The sequence below is a fragment of the Euphorbia lathyris genome, chromosome 2 (assembly GCF_963576675.1).
Source record: "Euphorbia lathyris chromosome 2, ddEupLath1.1, whole genome shotgun sequence".
NCBI classification, from domain to species: domain Eukaryota; kingdom Viridiplantae; phylum Streptophyta; class Magnoliopsida; order Malpighiales; family Euphorbiaceae; genus Euphorbia; species Euphorbia lathyris.
This window is the reverse complement of record NC_088911.1, coordinates 66,075,873-66,092,539: the sequence shown is the minus strand read 5'-3', so window position 1 is coordinate 66,092,539 and position 16,667 is coordinate 66,075,873. Positions and strand designations below refer to the sequence as shown.

The following is a 16,667-nucleotide window of genomic DNA, read 5'->3' as shown; positions in this document are numbered from 1 at the left end:
CTAAACCCATACATAGGATTTAATCAAAGGATTCCTCAACCTATATTGTGCCATCCGTCAATTCACCTTCTACCCTGTCAATTGTTCACTTTATTTTGTTATCTTTATTGCTTTCAATTAGTTAATTAGTTATTAAAAACCCAACTTTTATCCAACCCTCTAAACAATTAGATCATTCTAGGTAGATTTGCTAGTTATAACGAATAGTCTTTGTGGTTCGATCTCGTGCTTAGCACAATATTACTTTTTGCGATAGGATACACTTGTCCTATTAAATGCTATATACTTTACGAGCATCAGCTACGACATGATTCCGGGTTGGATTTCAAATTTCTGAATATATGGATACTAAAAGATTAGGTTATTAAGATAATAAATTAAGGGGTTAATACACATATTTACCCATGTGTTTTCGCGGAAAAACAGATTTACCCTTAAATCAAATAAACCCACAAAACTATCCCTGAATTTTCCATAAACCTGCAATTATACCCTAATCTGACGGAACTGCTAAACGGCGATGACATCAAACCTTCTTGTCTCCAAAAAAATTGGATGACGACAATCAAAATTCATTTGGTTTCTTATTGTTTTCTATTGCTATTGCTTTTGGATTAATTAGGAGGTTTAGACGCCATTTTATTATGTTGATTGAGCTTTTATGAAAATGAAATTTGACCAATCTGTTCTTCTAATTTGCTTTTAATCGAAATTGAATGTGCATATTTTTTTTCTGTTTGTGATTGGTTATTCTTTTTTGAAGTTTTTCTGGAGATAAGAAAGTTTGATGTCATCGTCGTTTAGCAGCTCCGTCAGATTAGGGTATAATTGCAGGTTTATGGAAAATTCAGGGATAGTTTTGTGGGTTTATTTGATTTAAGGGCAAATCTGTTTTTCCGAGAAAACACAAAGGCAAATATGTGTATTAACCCTAAATTAAGTGCAAAGGAATGAGGTTGAAAACTGTGGTAGGGTACATGCAAATAAATTTATCTATTCTCTCAGCTTACTAATTCACATTATTTCAGATTTGCTGTGTTGATTGACTCAACTTATAAGTTATAGTAAAAATTGAAACAGATATAAGAATAATAAAAATATATGGAAAGAGAATATACATATTAACAAAAAGTTAATGTGAAAAAGAACAGAGCAGATAATAGATTTTGGAGTACAAAATGGAAAAGTAGAGAATGGAGATGAATAGTAGATATAGGACTGTCTTTCAAAAAAAAAAAAAGAATAGATATAGGTCCGAGCTCCCTGTTTCTATGTATCTTTTGTTTGGAATGATTGAAGTTGCTATTAGAAATGGATCTGTTTTCATTTTCCAGCATTCTGATAGCTCAGCAGCTTGGTATTATTAAGCAGGTGTGAGACAAAATTTGTCGCAATACAGGACTTAGAAGACCAAAAAAAGGGCTACTACCCTCTAACTTGGGGCTGCATTCATCAAATTCAGAGAAAAAACATGAGAATAATACCAATGTACGATTTTGATTTGATGTGACATTAAAACCAAGAATTAATAATAAAAATAAATAAAAAAATTGATGATTTCACCTTGCTATTTATGTCCATAATCCAGAAACTTCAACACTTATCCTTTCTATGTTCCAATCCAAGTTTTGTTCCTTCTTCCTCTCTTTCACCTACTTTCTCTTCTTCTGTACAAAACCAAAAATTCCAAAAACCCTAAACCAGAACAACAAACAGCTATTCCTATCTATCATCATGCTAATATACTCCAACAAACTCAATTTGGTAGGGGCACTTCTCTGAAATGCTGGTTGCTTGTTCCATCAAAAAACTAACCAAAAACTGCTCTTCCCAAAATATTATTGCAGCATTTGTCTCGACCGTCCTCTTGTTTTGTTCATCCATCCATTTTAACCCTACTATATACAACTCTTTACACCTATCTTGCTTTTGAGTTCTCATCATGATATCACCCGAGAGCATGGCATTCTTATTGGCGAAAACACAACCGTCAACCGTGCATGATCCGATAGAGAATAATTTTCCGGCCATCTGCCTTTCTCTACTTCAGGAGGAAAAAGTACTGCATTCTCCACACTAAAACCAATTGTTTGCTCTTGCCTATACTTCGTCGACCCATCTTTCTCGTCATTGTTCATTTTGTCTTTTTGGTCAGTTGATGACGGATGCCAAATCCGCTGCTGCAGTATAATTATTCCAAGTTATAATCATCATGCTTGAACTGAAACTAAAAATGGTCTAAAAAGAAAATGTAGGAGGTGGGGTTCTTCAACTAAATTCACACCCAAGACACAGAAGGCCACCTTGCAGCTATAGGATGTTTGATATTATAAGTCCTGCTGAACCTGGGAACCATCCGGGTCTGCAACACGAACAAGTGTTGACAAAAAAAAACCAACTGATTTTTCCATTTGCTTTTTTTACAAGCCTTAGACACCTTTGATATTGCTGGTACAGGTGCTAGAGTTTGTGGAGCAGTTTCACTACCAGAAAAATTATTTGGAAATTGGGAAAATCCAAGGGTTCATGTAGCACCAAATGATAAAAATAAGTTCAAATTTTAAGTTGGTTACCTGGAATTCTTTGTAATCAAGGAAACCATTTCCATCAATGTCTGCTTGGTCCCACAAATCCTTTGTCTCTTCGACACTAAGCCCGTGGCAGTGACCAGTTAAATTAAGCTGTAGAGCCAACAAGTAAAGGTAAACTTTAAGTGAAACAGGTATATCATATTACCGAGTAATGAAAGAAATATGGAGAAGATACCATTATATGCGTACCTGTCGAAGAGCTTCACAGAAACCTGAATAGGTAATGCAGTCACCAGCCTTGTCATCTTTCAGAAAAGCAAAGGCATCTTCTTCTGTGAGAGAAGCTTTCCGTAAAAGATACTGCAAACATAAAAAAAAAAAAAAAAAATCCTGCGTTAGAGATTGAAGCTCAGAAATATTGTTCGTCATTTAAACCCTTTCACAAGTGTTTGGAATTTCTAATGCTTCTGGCCAAAAATCACAAAATCAGTTAAGTCAAATCTTTTAACTTATTGCATTTTGAAAGAAATCGTACAAGAAGTGGCATGATTTTGGATATTCAATTTTATTTTGGTTGTTCCTAACAAATTTTAACACAAACTGATTTCATATGAAGTTTTTAAATTGGAAAAGATATCTTATTGCGGTTTATCTGTGAGAAAAGTAAACAAACAGCAGTGATGGTTGATTTGGATTTCCATTAGGAAGTCAAGGCAGAATGCAACATGATGAATAATGAAAAAAAGTAAAATAATACTAAAGGTAATTCAATGCAGTCATATTATAGCACTGCAAAATAGGAGTCAGACGAATAGCTTGTCTAAACCATCATTGATCTTGTTCTATTAATAGAGGTTATGCAATAAAGTTCTATTCGAAGTATCTTGTTCTTCTCTCACTCAAAATTGAATGACAGAAGTGAAAATCGAGTTGCTTATTCAGAAGAAAATGGGACAAGAAACTGACCCTGAACATGCCGAATGCTGCTTCACTCCAACTTGTTTTAAGTAGTTCACGGTATCCATTAGGATTCAGAAGCCATATAAAATCCACCCCACATATGTTCCCACGGTGATTGAGGTGGCTAACCCACTACATGTCAATACACATGAAATTAGAATATAATAAACAGAATATCTATGCACATAAACCAAAAGCAAATTACACCTAGTGAGATTCTTCCAACAGAAAAGAAAAGAAAAAGAAAACAATTATTTGTGAAGGAAGGACCTTGTGAGCATCTGCATCAGCATATTGATGTGCAGTATCATATGATGAGACAAAACCTTGTGACCTGAGGAACTTATAGACATGGCCACGCTTGCTCCCATTCCAGTCACTGCGAAAAAAACATGTGGCAGGTAAAAAGAAACAAATGAGAGCAACTCCCAGGTGGTGTGGATGTATAAATTTGGCTACTTTGATGGACTCACTGAATCTAGCATTGAACAAAGCAAAGAATTATATACCCGCAAAGTATAATGGGCATGGAGTTAAGGTTACATTCTTTCTGATACGATTCAACATGTTGCAGGATTTTGTACACCTGTTAAGAATTGCATCATACCATCAATGCGAAGGATCGATGATCAAAATATAGTTTAAAAAGAACATGATAAAATCAACTTATTAACTGAAAATAGCATTGACCTGATGCAATCGTACTATACACAAACTTGAATCGTGAGGAAATAGCAAATGGGTGTTGACAATAAGAATTTCTTGACGAGTTTCATTGTTTCTGCATTGTGAAAATTGCGAAGCTAATTCAACATGTAACAACTGAGCAACACGGTCTCCAAAATCATTGAAGAGCAAATCTCTATAATTAATCACTCTGAAATGGTCCTTGCGCACCGCAGTTAGTAGTCCTGATAAATCGAACATTTTAATCTACTTATGATTATCCATGAATATTCACATAAACAGCATTTAGTACAAGGAGATTCTCAATCCTATTTTCAGCAACTCTTGATACAGGGGTGAAAAAATTACAACTAGTTGCATGCATCAAAAGAAAAAAAAAAATTAATACTTTCCTCTGTACAGATCTAAAACTTGAACCAATAAATATCGAGATAATATGTTGAAACTCAAATACTTTGTTTCCTTCTTTCCCTAAAAATCATAATTAAGCAATGAGGCCATGAGGGTGAGAAATTTGGAAGCAAACGAAAAACTAATTCAATTAATAATAGTTGAGTAAGAAATTTTGAAAAGGAACATTTAAAAACTGGAAATCAGACAAATAAGCTAAAACGGAATATGGAATAAAAGAATAGAAGGAAGAAAGAAGGTACCATCGCCACGGTTGTTGGTTCGAGCAAGCTGGAAAATGATATAACCAGCGTCGCCGAGTCTCTTTTCATACATTTTAACCAACTCATCATTCCCCAACCAGAATTCCTGCAATCACCGATTAATAAACAACTAACCAAAAAAGGGAAACCCATTGAATTAATAAAATAAAAGATGGGGACGAAAATCGGAAAAAACCTGAAGGCAAATTATAGAAGATCTCTCTCGCAACAGAGAATCCAAAATCCGTTGGTTTCGTGTAAACCAATAGACTCGGTAATCGCTTTCACGGGAATTCTGATTGTTATTAAGATTAAGACGCTTATAAATAGGGGCCAAAATATTGAAGGTCGTACAGGTAATGCAGGGCCGTTGCCGGTGGTCCCTCATCGACATTGACGACGATATTGCATAACTTCCAATCCTAGATATCCTTCCTTTCACTATTCTCCTTTCCTTTCCCATTTTTTACCCGCATAAAAACAAAACCCAACGAAGATAATTTAATTTGCAGGGTGAGATGTAGCAGGGGTTGTGGGCAGAATGAGAATGGCGGACGACGACAGCAGATGATCGGAGAATCAAAAGGAAGAGAAAACAAAGAAAAAGAAAAGGGTACTAAAATACAAATATAGAGGCGACCGTCTTCAACCACCAAAAAGGGGCAGCCTCATTCTGTTGTCTCTATTTTACGTTCTCTCCTTTGTAATAATAATAATAATAATATAATAATTATAATAACAATAATAATAAGGCAGAAAGCATGGCTTCCCATCCATCTTTCATTTAAACACATTAAACTCTTTATATATGGATGTATGAGGTTCTTTCTTAAATCAATTCATACGTGGATATATTAAAAACTTGTTTGATTCAACTGTTAACTAATAGATGTTGTTATTGCGGTTGTAGTAAGCTATTTGTTATTATTATTAGCTGTTTATTATTAGTTGTTTAATTATTAGCGTTCACTCCAAACCGCATGTAATATAGCGTTCAGTTAGTTTTATATAACCGCAACGTTTAGTATTTTTTTCTGGACAATACAACATTTTGAAACTTTTCACGAAAAACTCTTTTTTAAAGCTTTTCATGGACAGTTGTTTGTAGTTACTTGTTATTGACAAAATTATCTTTCTTATTTCCACAAAATGTGTTTCCTTTTTAACATTATTTTTATTTCTAGAACAAAATTATCGAAAAACAAGGTTTTGTCTCGTTTAATAAAATTTTTATTTTTTATTTTTTATATAAATTATTTTTATTAATTTGTATAATACATTTTTTATTTTATAATTAATTTGTTGATTAATTTAAAACATGTTCATATTAGAAATAAATACTAACAGCAATCGTTCAATATAATTTTACCAAACACTAATAATTAAACAACTAATAACAAACAATCAACAGTAACAACAAACAGCTTACTACAACCGCAAACAACTAACAGCAACAGAAACATCTATTAGCTAACAGTTGAACCAAACAGACCCTTAATACACACATATATGAATTGATTTACGGAATGGCCTAATACACCCATATATGAAAGATCAAGGGCTCAATATGTCTAAATGAAAGATCGATGGCTTAATGCACCAAACAATGAAAGATCAGGTGCTCAATATGTATAAATAAAAGATCGATGGATTAATGCACCAAACAATGAAAGATCATGGGCCTCTAATAATAATAATACTTTTTTGTCTCTCTCTTCTTCCATTATTTTATTTTTCTTTTTCTTTTTAAACCAACAATTCTTTTCGAGTAAAATTACAAAATTGGATCAAATTGGAGACTCATTTACATATTTAGACTAATTACTCAAACAATTACCTATCTAGACTATATATTTGTGACTTCTCCAAAATACCCTTCATATATATATAACAATTTAGAAATTTCTTACTCTTTCTTCTTTCTCTTCCGTTTCTCTTTTTTATTCTTTCTTTGTTTGCGAATTTGGCACTCTGTTTTTAGTTATCGACTCATATATACGTAAAATCTTTCTTCTTGCGAACTTGACACTCCGTTTTTTATTATTTTGTACGTTTTTCCCAGAATAAAACTTTTAGTACATGATTTTACTTTGCAATTTCGCAAACTGCAAAGCTTGCGAAGATAAGATTACTTAAGTACATGACTTTTACTTCACATTTTTCACAAACTGTGAAGTCTGCGAAGACAATACTACTTCGCAGAATGACTTAAGTAGTATTTTCAATAATTATAACATTAAAATCATAACATTATCAAAAATTTACAATAAGATTGCAACAATAATTATAACATTAAAATTATAACATTATCAAAATTTACAACAAGATTGCAACAATAATTATAACATTAAAATCATAACATTATCATACAACAAGATTGCAACAATAATTTTAACCCTAAACCACAGGAATGTGCTTCCAGAACAGAATTATTAGCATAATATGCTGAAGGAACACTCTCTCCCTAGTGTGCTTCCCGGGACATTTGGGTGAGAGTGTGCTTCGAGAACATTTTGCTAAGAAGTTCATAAGCAAAAGGAAGTTCAGAAGCAGAAGCAACTAATTGGAGTGCTTCCAGACTTTACAGAAGCAAGAAAAATCGACATCGTCATGCAAAATCAATGGCCTTTGAGATGATAATGGTGATTTGTCGTTTCTTTCCAAAAGTAAGAAAAATCGGCAGGTTCACCATCTTCATCACATCCCAATCACCCCTCACTCTGATTGATGCCTTTGTATTCAAGGTAAACGGATCATTGTGATTGGTGCTTTTGTATTCAACCTTCACAAAAATTAAGCCATTTTAGGGAAATAATGAAAGAAATGCTTCGTAGAGAGAGAAACTGCGAAGTCTGCGAAGCAAAAGACACTTGAAAATGATGATTTTTACTTCGTAAAGTAAGCTTGTGTCACATTTTGCGAAGTCTGCGAAGCAAACTTCACTTGGAAAGGATGATTTTGCTTCGCAGGCTTCACATATTTGCTTTCTGTGAAACAAAATCATCCTTTTCCAGGTGAATTTCTCTTCGCAGACTTCACAAAATGTGACACAAACTCATTTTGTGAAGCCATTTTCTGGAAAAAAGATGAAGATGAAACAGTAGATACCTACCTTATTTCCGCCTTTTGCCATTGAAATCGACAATAAACATATGATAAATGCAAAAGAACGTCGAATAACGATGCCTTCGATTTGCACAAGAAGAAAGAAACCAAGAGACGAACATGAAACAGGAAGATGAAGAACCATCCTTCACAAAAATAGAAAGACAAATAGAGGAAGAATAGACAGGATGATGAAGAATATGGAGGTGATTCGCAAAATATAAAGGAAGGGGAAGATGAACCGATACACAGAAAAGGGGAGATGGAACGTTGAAACCGATAGAAAATAAGAGGGAAGATGAAAGGTTTGGGGAATTTTGGGGAAGTCACAAATAAATAGTCTAGATAGGTAATGGATTGGGTAATTGGTCTAAATATGTAAATAGACCTCCCATTTGACCTAGTTTTGTAATCTTCCCTTCTTTTCATGTTTTAAACGGAGCGGGATGGGTGAGGAATGCATTTCCCATCATCGTTTCCTATCTCTATCCCGTGAATTAGATGTGGATAGATTTGTCCCCATCCCCGTCCCACAGGGAATCCCCGTCTTCATGGGGATCCACATTCTCTTTGCAAATATTTCAAAAACTTTTTATCCATTCCTCATTCCATGGAGAATCGTTGTTTATGTTTTAAAAAAAATAGTAAAAAGTCTAAAACTTTTAAGAAACAGTAGCTAATAAACTAAGCATCAACAACCATTCTCAAATTTTCCAAATGACAAAAAACTTAAAATTGAAAACAACCAATCACCTAATTAAAATGTACTTAAAATCATCCAAAAAAATCAATTATGGATCTCATATCAAGGATTAACGGGGCTGGGATACCTTTCCCCATCCACACCATAAGGGACAAAACTATCATCATCCTTTTCTCATGGAATCTATAGGGGATTCTCTATCCTCATCGCGACGGGTCACCAATGGGCACAAAAAATCTTTGCCCTATTTACATCCCTATTTTCATGTTTGTTTTATATTTTAGTTGTTTAACAAATAATGGTCAATTTGCAAATTCTAAGCTATATGTTTGTGTTTCTAAAAAAAAGTTATATGTTTGTGAAAATATTTTCAATCTAACCGCCGACGAATTTTGGATTAAAGCATCTTAAAATGTCTAACTTTGCTATATTTGCATATTAAATTTTAGGGGAAATTGACATGTGAAAAGTAAAAAAAATTATAGCTTAGTCGATTTGTAAAAGTAACTATAGTTTAAAAATATATAAACAGAATTATATTTTGTGCAGTTTGTAAATTCAAATTCCGTAACAAATTATTATCGTGACTATTTATTTCAAAAAGATGTGATTTGAAGAAATTAAAAAATCAACTTTGAAAATTATATTATATTCTAATCCCTTTGTATAAGAACAAAGGTGATGTCCAAGATTGTGCCAACTATCGAGGAATCAACTTAATGAGTCATACTATGAAACTATGGGAGCGAGTGATCGAACAAAGGCTAAGAAGGAGGGTGAAGATCTCAGAAAACCAGTTTGACTTTATACCGGGAAGATCAACTATGGAGGCCATCCATCTAATGACTTGCATATTAAGGAGCACTATCGAAATAAGAAGAAAGACTTGCATATGGTTTTCATTGACTTGGAGAAGGCATATGATAAGGCACCAATGGAAGTACTTTGGTGGGCCTTAATAAGGAAAGACATTTCACGGAAATATATTGACATTGTAAAGGACATGTATGAGGGTGTGTGCAAGAGTGTACATACCAGTGTTGGGAAGACTAAAGAATTCCCTATTACGATTGGAGTGCATCAAGGTTCCGCACTTAGCCATTTCTCTTTGCCATCATTATGGATGAATTAACGAGTTCACTTCAAGATGGTATACTATGAGGCATGTTGTTTGCAAATGATATTGTGTTGGTTGATAAGACGAAAGAAGACGTGGAGAGGAAGATGGAACTATAGAGACAAACTTTGGAATCTAGAGGCTTTAAATTGAGCCGGAGTAAGACGAAATTTTTGGAGTGTAAGTTTAGCGGCGATAAGAGTAGGGAGGTAGAGATAATCACCCTAGATGGGAGAGTTGTCCAGGGCTCGGATTGCTTCCAGTATTTAGGGTTTATTATTAAACAGATAGAGAAGTGGATGAAGATATTGCTCATAGGATTAAATCTGGTTGGTCGAAGTGGAAGAGTGCTACGGGTTTCCTTTGCGATCCCAGCATGCCTAATAGATTGAAGGGAAAATTCTACCGCACTGCAATTAGACCTGCGCTGTTATATGGTATGGAGTGTTGGGCAGTGAAACACTGTCACACTCATAAGATGTCGGTGGCGGAGATGCATAGGTTGAGATGAATGTGTGGTCATACGAGAAAGGATCGGGTGAGTAATGAAATAATTAGGACAAAAGTAGGGGTTACATCTATTGTGAATAAAATGAGGGAAAACCGACTAAGGTGGTTTGGCCATGTAAGACGAAGAGCGCTTGATGAGCTGGTTAGGAGGATTGAAGAGTGGCAAAAGGATGCAATGATAAGGGGTAGGGGAAGGCCTAAGCAAACTTAGAAGAGGGTGATCGAGAGCGATATGAGTTTATTGGGGATTGAGGAAAATATGGTAATGGATATGACAGATTGGATGGAAAGAATTTATATCGCTGACACGACTTGATTTCACGGTTTTGTATGATGGTTCATGTTAGCCGACCCGAATCATTTCAGGACTAAGGCTTTGTTGTTGTTGTTGTACAAGGTTTTACTTTGCAAATTAACTAAACAACAAATATGATATGACCGAAAATATGACTCACATATTATTTAATTGCAAACTTCACAAACCTCATGTCCCATTTGTAAGTTTTTAAACTACGGGGCTGCATTTGTAAATAGAACAAACTATATGTATTGTAAAAATGCAAAGAGCATCGTGAGGCCCCTGATCGTTCACTTTTTGATATATTAAACCCTTGATTTTTTTAGGGATAAGATATTAAAATATGCCTATGGTTTTTGGAAAAGTATCAATTTAGGCTCCACGTATAAAATAGCACCAATATAAGCTTAACGTTTGAAAAATGATTATCGACTTAGGTCTCGATAATGGAACGTGACACGTCATTTATATAAAAAGTTCCATCTCACTTTATTTTGTATGAACATTTTATATATTGATTATAATCTATTGACCTATTGTCAATAAGTTTGTGAGATAAAAGATAAATGCCTTTTAGTAATTCATAATTATATGATAAGTCAGAATGAATACAACAAATGAATACTTTAGCAACTAAGGTGTCCTAAAAAGCATAATCTTTTGGACACCTACACTAACTAGATAAGGGTTTTAAGAGTCATTTTACAACTGAAGTTGTTAAAAATTGGGTGTTGTTAAACCCAGCCCCAAATTCCCACCCCTAGCCCCGTGAAAGGACGAAAATGCCCTTTCATGGGTTTTGGGGGAGGGAAAAGCTATTTTTTTTGCCAATCCGACACGCGGGCGTGTGGATATCACGCCTCACCGCGTGGTCGGGCATGATAGCCACATGCCTCACCGCAAGGTCGGGCAATTGGCTATCACGTCCGACCACGCGGTGAGGCGTGTGTCTATCACGCCCAACCACGCGGTGAGGCGTGATCGCCACACGCCCGCGTGTCGGATTGGCAAAAAAAATAGCTTTTTAAACCCGTAAATAGGTCGTTAAACCCGTAAATAGGCCGTTAAACCCGTAACTATATAATTGTACTTAAAACCTAAAAATACCATACAATTTTAACTAAAACCAGTAACAATAATATAAGTTAATTAATAAATATTATTAATCACAACATATAAAACTAATATAATCTAGTTCAAGCCTCTCTCCTTTCAGCGTATAGATTCTCCAAGTGACGAACACTCGAATGACGAAATATACGACATTGGGTGGCAATGGGAGGCACTGGAAACGTAGGATGTAAATAAAGACGTATATAGTGATGATAACTCCCCAAATGACAAATCACAATCTCTCGTTCTGGTGGTCTTCCATCGTCCGAACGCATCGGCAGTATCGTGCAACATCCTAACTGTTGTGTAGTAAAAAGGAATATTACTGCATTCAATACAGATGCAGCAGCATATAAGTCATCCGGACTCACCATCCAGTGGGACTCACCACAACCCGCTCCTGCCCATTTAATACGTGTGAGGGCAGCATCAAATCCGTTCCCGTACACTGGCGCATACAGATCACGGTTTGCCCCATCTCATTCTCTATGAGCACTCTCATCAGCTTCCACTCCTCTTGGTTATAGGTGATGGCATCGGCTAAAACACGAAATCCACAGTTACCATCTGCTACAACATCATGGAATCCAGTAATAAATGGTACGATGAGACCTTGAACCCGATGTAAATGGTGGTAACCGGCGATATCCACATCAAATCCGACTGAAAATATTAATATATGAAATTCATCAATAAAAATATATTTACTTTAACTTCAATATATATATTAATAAAATAAAATATACCCGGCATCTGGTTGTTATGCACAGATGAGGATGAGGAACGGCCTCGACTACGACTACTCCTCGAACCTGATGACCGTGCTCGACCTCGTTGACTATACTCCCATGCACTCGGATTTCGTTTCGTTGATGAATTTCCCTTTGGTCTACCCCTAACAGTGTCTTTGACTTCAGGTTCTTTGAAGCCACTTTGTTCCGGGTTTATCTGATCATGAATCATCATCGATATGCTACGCACCATTGAAGGATCTAATTTTTCAACCTTTTCCACAAGAGAGTGAAAAAACCGGTGATCCTCAGACCCGTCAGCATATACTGGAGTAGTAATTGGTATGTCACTCAACCCTTCAAACGCAAGAGATCTCCAAAAAGGATGGATGCGGTCAGCACGGACCGATTCATCTGTGTCAATATATGTTTTAAGCTCACATGCACACGGAATGCCATGAGTCATGGGCAACACGCATCCGCATTCACTTACCACATCCATATTCAATCCGTGCATACGCTTGAGCTCATCATTTAGTATAGTCAAGCAGTAATGTGAAACGTTAAGTCGAGATACTTGAAAGGTGCTCCACAGTGATTCACCACAGATCTTCTTCTCGAGTCCTCGAGTGAGTATCTGATTATATACAGTGAAGGATTACAAAACTAATGTATTAAATTTTAAAAGATTAAAGCAAATAACAGAATAAATGTCTTACTTAATCGCCTCGATCTGAGCCTCAATGTCCTTGTGCACCTTCGCCCACACTGTATCGAGTGCACCAGTAGATGAATTCAACCACTGTTTCAACTGTGCATGTGAACTCTCCACTCGACAGGTTGTGGTGTTTCCTAAGTGCAACACCTTATTCGTCCATGCTCGATAAAACTTCTCTTTATGCACTAGCCATGTGGTCTCTACGTACTCTATCACACGAGGCCAGTTGGCAGTAGTATCCTTCATGGCATACACTGCCACCTCATATTCGGCTACTGTCGGGGCTTCAATTATACGTTTCCATTTGGAATTCTTAAAAACTTCACCAAAACTCTTCACTCCACACAACTTGCCTACTCTATCCTCCACATCTTTATTAATATGCCATGTGCACAATAAATGATGACTATGAGGAAATACCTCATGAACCGGCCGCATCAGTCCTAACTCCCGGTCTGTAGCAATGGCTGTCAGATGCACATCAGGTTGGAGCAAAAGCTTCAATTTTTGTAACACCCACATATAACTTCCCTCAGTTTCATCCTTCATGATTGCATAGGCGATCAAGAAGTTTTTGTTTGAAGGTGTCATTCCAATGATCTCAAAGAATGGCATCTTATACTTGTTTGTTTTATATATTGAATCCATACCGACAAACAAGTAATAAGATCGGAAGAGTGTGATCGATGTTGGATGTGCCATAAATAAGTGAGTCACAACATTGCTGCCCGGCACCGCTTGCGTCCAATGTACATATTCCTTATCTATAGCAAGCCGATAAAACTGACCGATTACATCCCGACCCTCAAAGCTCTTAGTCCTGATTTTCTCCCTGTAATTATAGATATGTCTTTGTGTCGGGCAATCCTCCGGATGTTTTTCTTTGATTGCAGCAAAAATAGCACAAGGCTTAGCTTGAGCTGAACTTATTTCACGAACAAGTTTTTGGAACCCGGGCTTAGTCCGCTCATCTTTCTGTAGCCTTGACGATATACAGCCGACTGATGATAGTGCTGTCCTCTATCTCCAGGAATCCCATTCACCACCCAACCACCTAATTCAGCGATTTCCAGAACCTTTATCTGGAATTTGCAACCACAGTACTTTGTTTTTGTATTCCTCCGTAGTATAACATCCATATCCATATCCTTTTTCCTTTTGTAATTCTTAACACCACGAGCACATTTAACTAATATCCACTTTGACTTGCCCCCCCCGTCTTGTGCGACGCTGTGGTTAACTCGAAGCCGATCCCAATTGTCGTTTGTTTTGCCCAGTTAACAGCTTCATGATATGTTTGAAACGTTTGTTTGGGAAAAAACTGCGAACTGTAATCAATGTCGTTTCCGTCAAATTCTTCCCACGAAACCTCTTGTAAATGATAAATAACGAACATTACATTCCAAAACGTGACATTTCTACAGCGTTTCGGTGTCTAAACCCGAAAAAGCAGTCATAAATATGCTCGGGCATGTGAGCATCACGCCCCACCATGTGGTGGGGCGTATGAGTATCACGCCTCACCATGAGGTGGGGCGTATGAGAATCACGTCCCACCTCATGCTGGGGCGTATGAACATCACGTCCCACCTCATGGTGGGGCATATGGCTATCACGCCCCACCACATGGTGAGGCGTGATACTCATACGCCCCACCATATGGTGGAGCGTGATGCTCACACGCCCGAGTGCCGAACCATCGATTTTTAAAAAAATCAAATTATAAAAATCAAAGGAAGTTCAATCGGAAAAATACCTCGACTTCAGACACAGCATCACTCCCGTCTCTTCCCGGTGAAAACGGATTGCCCTCCATCAAACGTGTTGTCTTTGATTCGGATCAAAATGTATTTGGGAGTCTTTGAGAGAGTTTGGGAGGGTTTGGAATTTTCAGTTTTTGGTTAAAGGGCGGTTACGTCTTTTTCCGGGGCTGGAAATGTGAAATTGGGGCTGGGTATAGTAATCCACTAAAAATTTCAATTATGGACTGTCGACAAATGTGGTCATGTATATGCGGTCACCAATGAGAGGGTGACTATATGTATGTGGTATTGAGATAGTGACTATGTATAATGGTCATTGTTTGTCCATGACCATGTCTACACGCTCACAAAGAGTCATGTGACCATAAAAATGTAATCACAATGGTATGCGGGATGAAATTTTGATTTTTTTTAAAAAATTTCCATTATTCTCGTGGTTTTTTTTTACTTCTGAATGATGCATAAGTAATATTTTTTCTACGAAATATGTAAGATGATTGTGAAAAATTACAGAAATAAAACATTTATATAGATAAATTTTCTAAAATATATATATAATATATCATAAGAAAATCAAGAAACCAAAGTACAAAAAACTACTCATTATACTAACTGATAGCTCCCATTTATATAGTGTTTTTAGGATCGTTTTACTTCGTTTTTTCTTTATTTCTAGTCAATTTCAGTATCGTTTTGATATCTTTTAGTTAAAATTAGTAATTTCCTTTATTTATGGAATTTTCTGTGTTTTCAGATGTTTTTAGGAATATTTGAGCATTTCCGAACCAGACCCGAGCCTTTGGAGCATTTTCAGACAATTCAGGGACTGTCGGAGCACTTTTGGGATTCATTAGGGACCATTAGAGCAAATTTCAGAAGCCCATGGACCAAAACGAAGAAAACCCGGACTTCCTGCCCCAATCAGGAGCCTGTCTCGTCGAGACACAAGGGCGTCTCATCGAGACAGGCTCTGTCTCATCGAGACACTGGCTGTCTCGACGAGACGAGCACTCGTCTCGATGAGACAGCCTATGTCTCGACGAGACGAGGTGGGAGAGGCGCAAAAACGCCTCTCCCCTACTGGAATCTCGATTTATGTGGCCCAAAAAACCTGTTTAAGTGTGGAAAATGACCTATGTACCCCCGGAGACATTAGGGTTTCTCCCTAACTCTATAAATAGGGAGATAATCTTCATTATTCGGAGGATTCATTCAATAATTCATTCTGCCTCTTTCACAATGTAGACTTATATTTTAGTTTAGTTTTATTTTCCTGCTTTCTAGATTAGATTTATTTCAATTTTTATTTTCTTTTGTTGAAGAACAATTAATGGGAGAAGCTCGTGATCTTCTATTTTGTAATCAGAATCGACAAAGCGGGTTTTAGATTTCTATCTCTCTCTTTTATCTTTTACTTTTATAATCTATTGAAGATGTTTTCCATTATTCCTATTTTCCTATTGCTATGATTGGTTTGTCTATGAACTAATCCTCATCCAATTTGGGATGGGGATGAGATTGATTATATGATTATGTATGATTAGGGATCTAGGGCGTTTGATTGATTAGTTTATGCATGCTTAATGCCTTGAAATTGTCAGGAATAGGATTATTGCTAGAATGAGACTCGATGAAGATCAACTAACCTGCTTTATGTATATATTGTGCCTAATGCCTATAAACCTGACAAAGATAGGATTATAGATAGATAAGAACCTGACCATGGAATTATTTATGCTGAACCTGTGTAAACCTGACCTCGCTAGAGACCACTAGGA

The 16,667-nt window shown here is 36.4% G+C and overlaps 1 protein-coding gene across 4 annotated transcripts; it reads right to left on the bottom strand.

The window, feature by feature from the left end:
• Positions 1-1,098: 1,098 nt before the first annotated feature.
• LOC136218504 (uncharacterized calcium-binding protein At1g02270) lies at positions 1,099-5,517 on the bottom strand. 4 transcript variants are annotated; one of them, XR_010683811.1, is made up of 10 exons: positions 5,028-5,517; positions 4,832-4,937; positions 4,182-4,402; positions 4,001-4,077; positions 3,762-3,870; positions 3,498-3,623; positions 2,781-2,891; positions 2,574-2,681; positions 1,564-2,180; positions 1,099-1,443 (listed from the first exon to the last, which is right to left on the bottom strand). XR_010683811.1 is itself a non-coding variant. In XM_066005407.1 (10 exons), the coding sequence occupies exons 1-10, from the start codon at positions 5,292-5,294 to the stop codon at positions 2,135-2,137; spliced, it is 1,230 nt and encodes a 409-aa protein (XP_065861479.1). In that variant the 5' UTR covers positions 5,295-5,517; the 3' UTR covers positions 1,986-2,134. The 4 variants fall into 4 exon arrangements, 2 of the variants coding, with proteins under 2 accessions (XP_065861479.1, XP_065861480.1); XR_010683812.1 differs by having other exon boundaries at positions 1,564-2,177; XM_066005407.1 differs by lacking the exon at positions 1,099-1,443 and adding an exon at positions 2,304-2,362 and having other exon boundaries at positions 1,986-2,180.
• Positions 5,518-16,667: the final 11,150 nt, after the last annotated feature.

What these genes read in the sequence shown, in the direction of transcription:
- LOC136218504 (XM_066005407.1), bottom strand. Translation starts at nt 5,294, where the DNA reads ATGGGAAAGGAAAGGAGAATAGTGAAAGGAAGGATATCTAGGATTGGA. An exon ending in CAGCATTCGGCATGTTCAGG is followed by an intron (nt 2,892 to 3,497) that starts GTCAGTTTCTTG and finishes TTATGTTTGCAG; the next exon opens with TATCTTTTACGGAAAGCTTC. An exon ending in TCTGTGAAGCTCTTCGACAG is followed by an intron (nt 2,682 to 2,780) that starts GTACGCATATAA and finishes TTGGCTCTACAG; the next exon opens with CTTAATTTAACTGGTCACTG.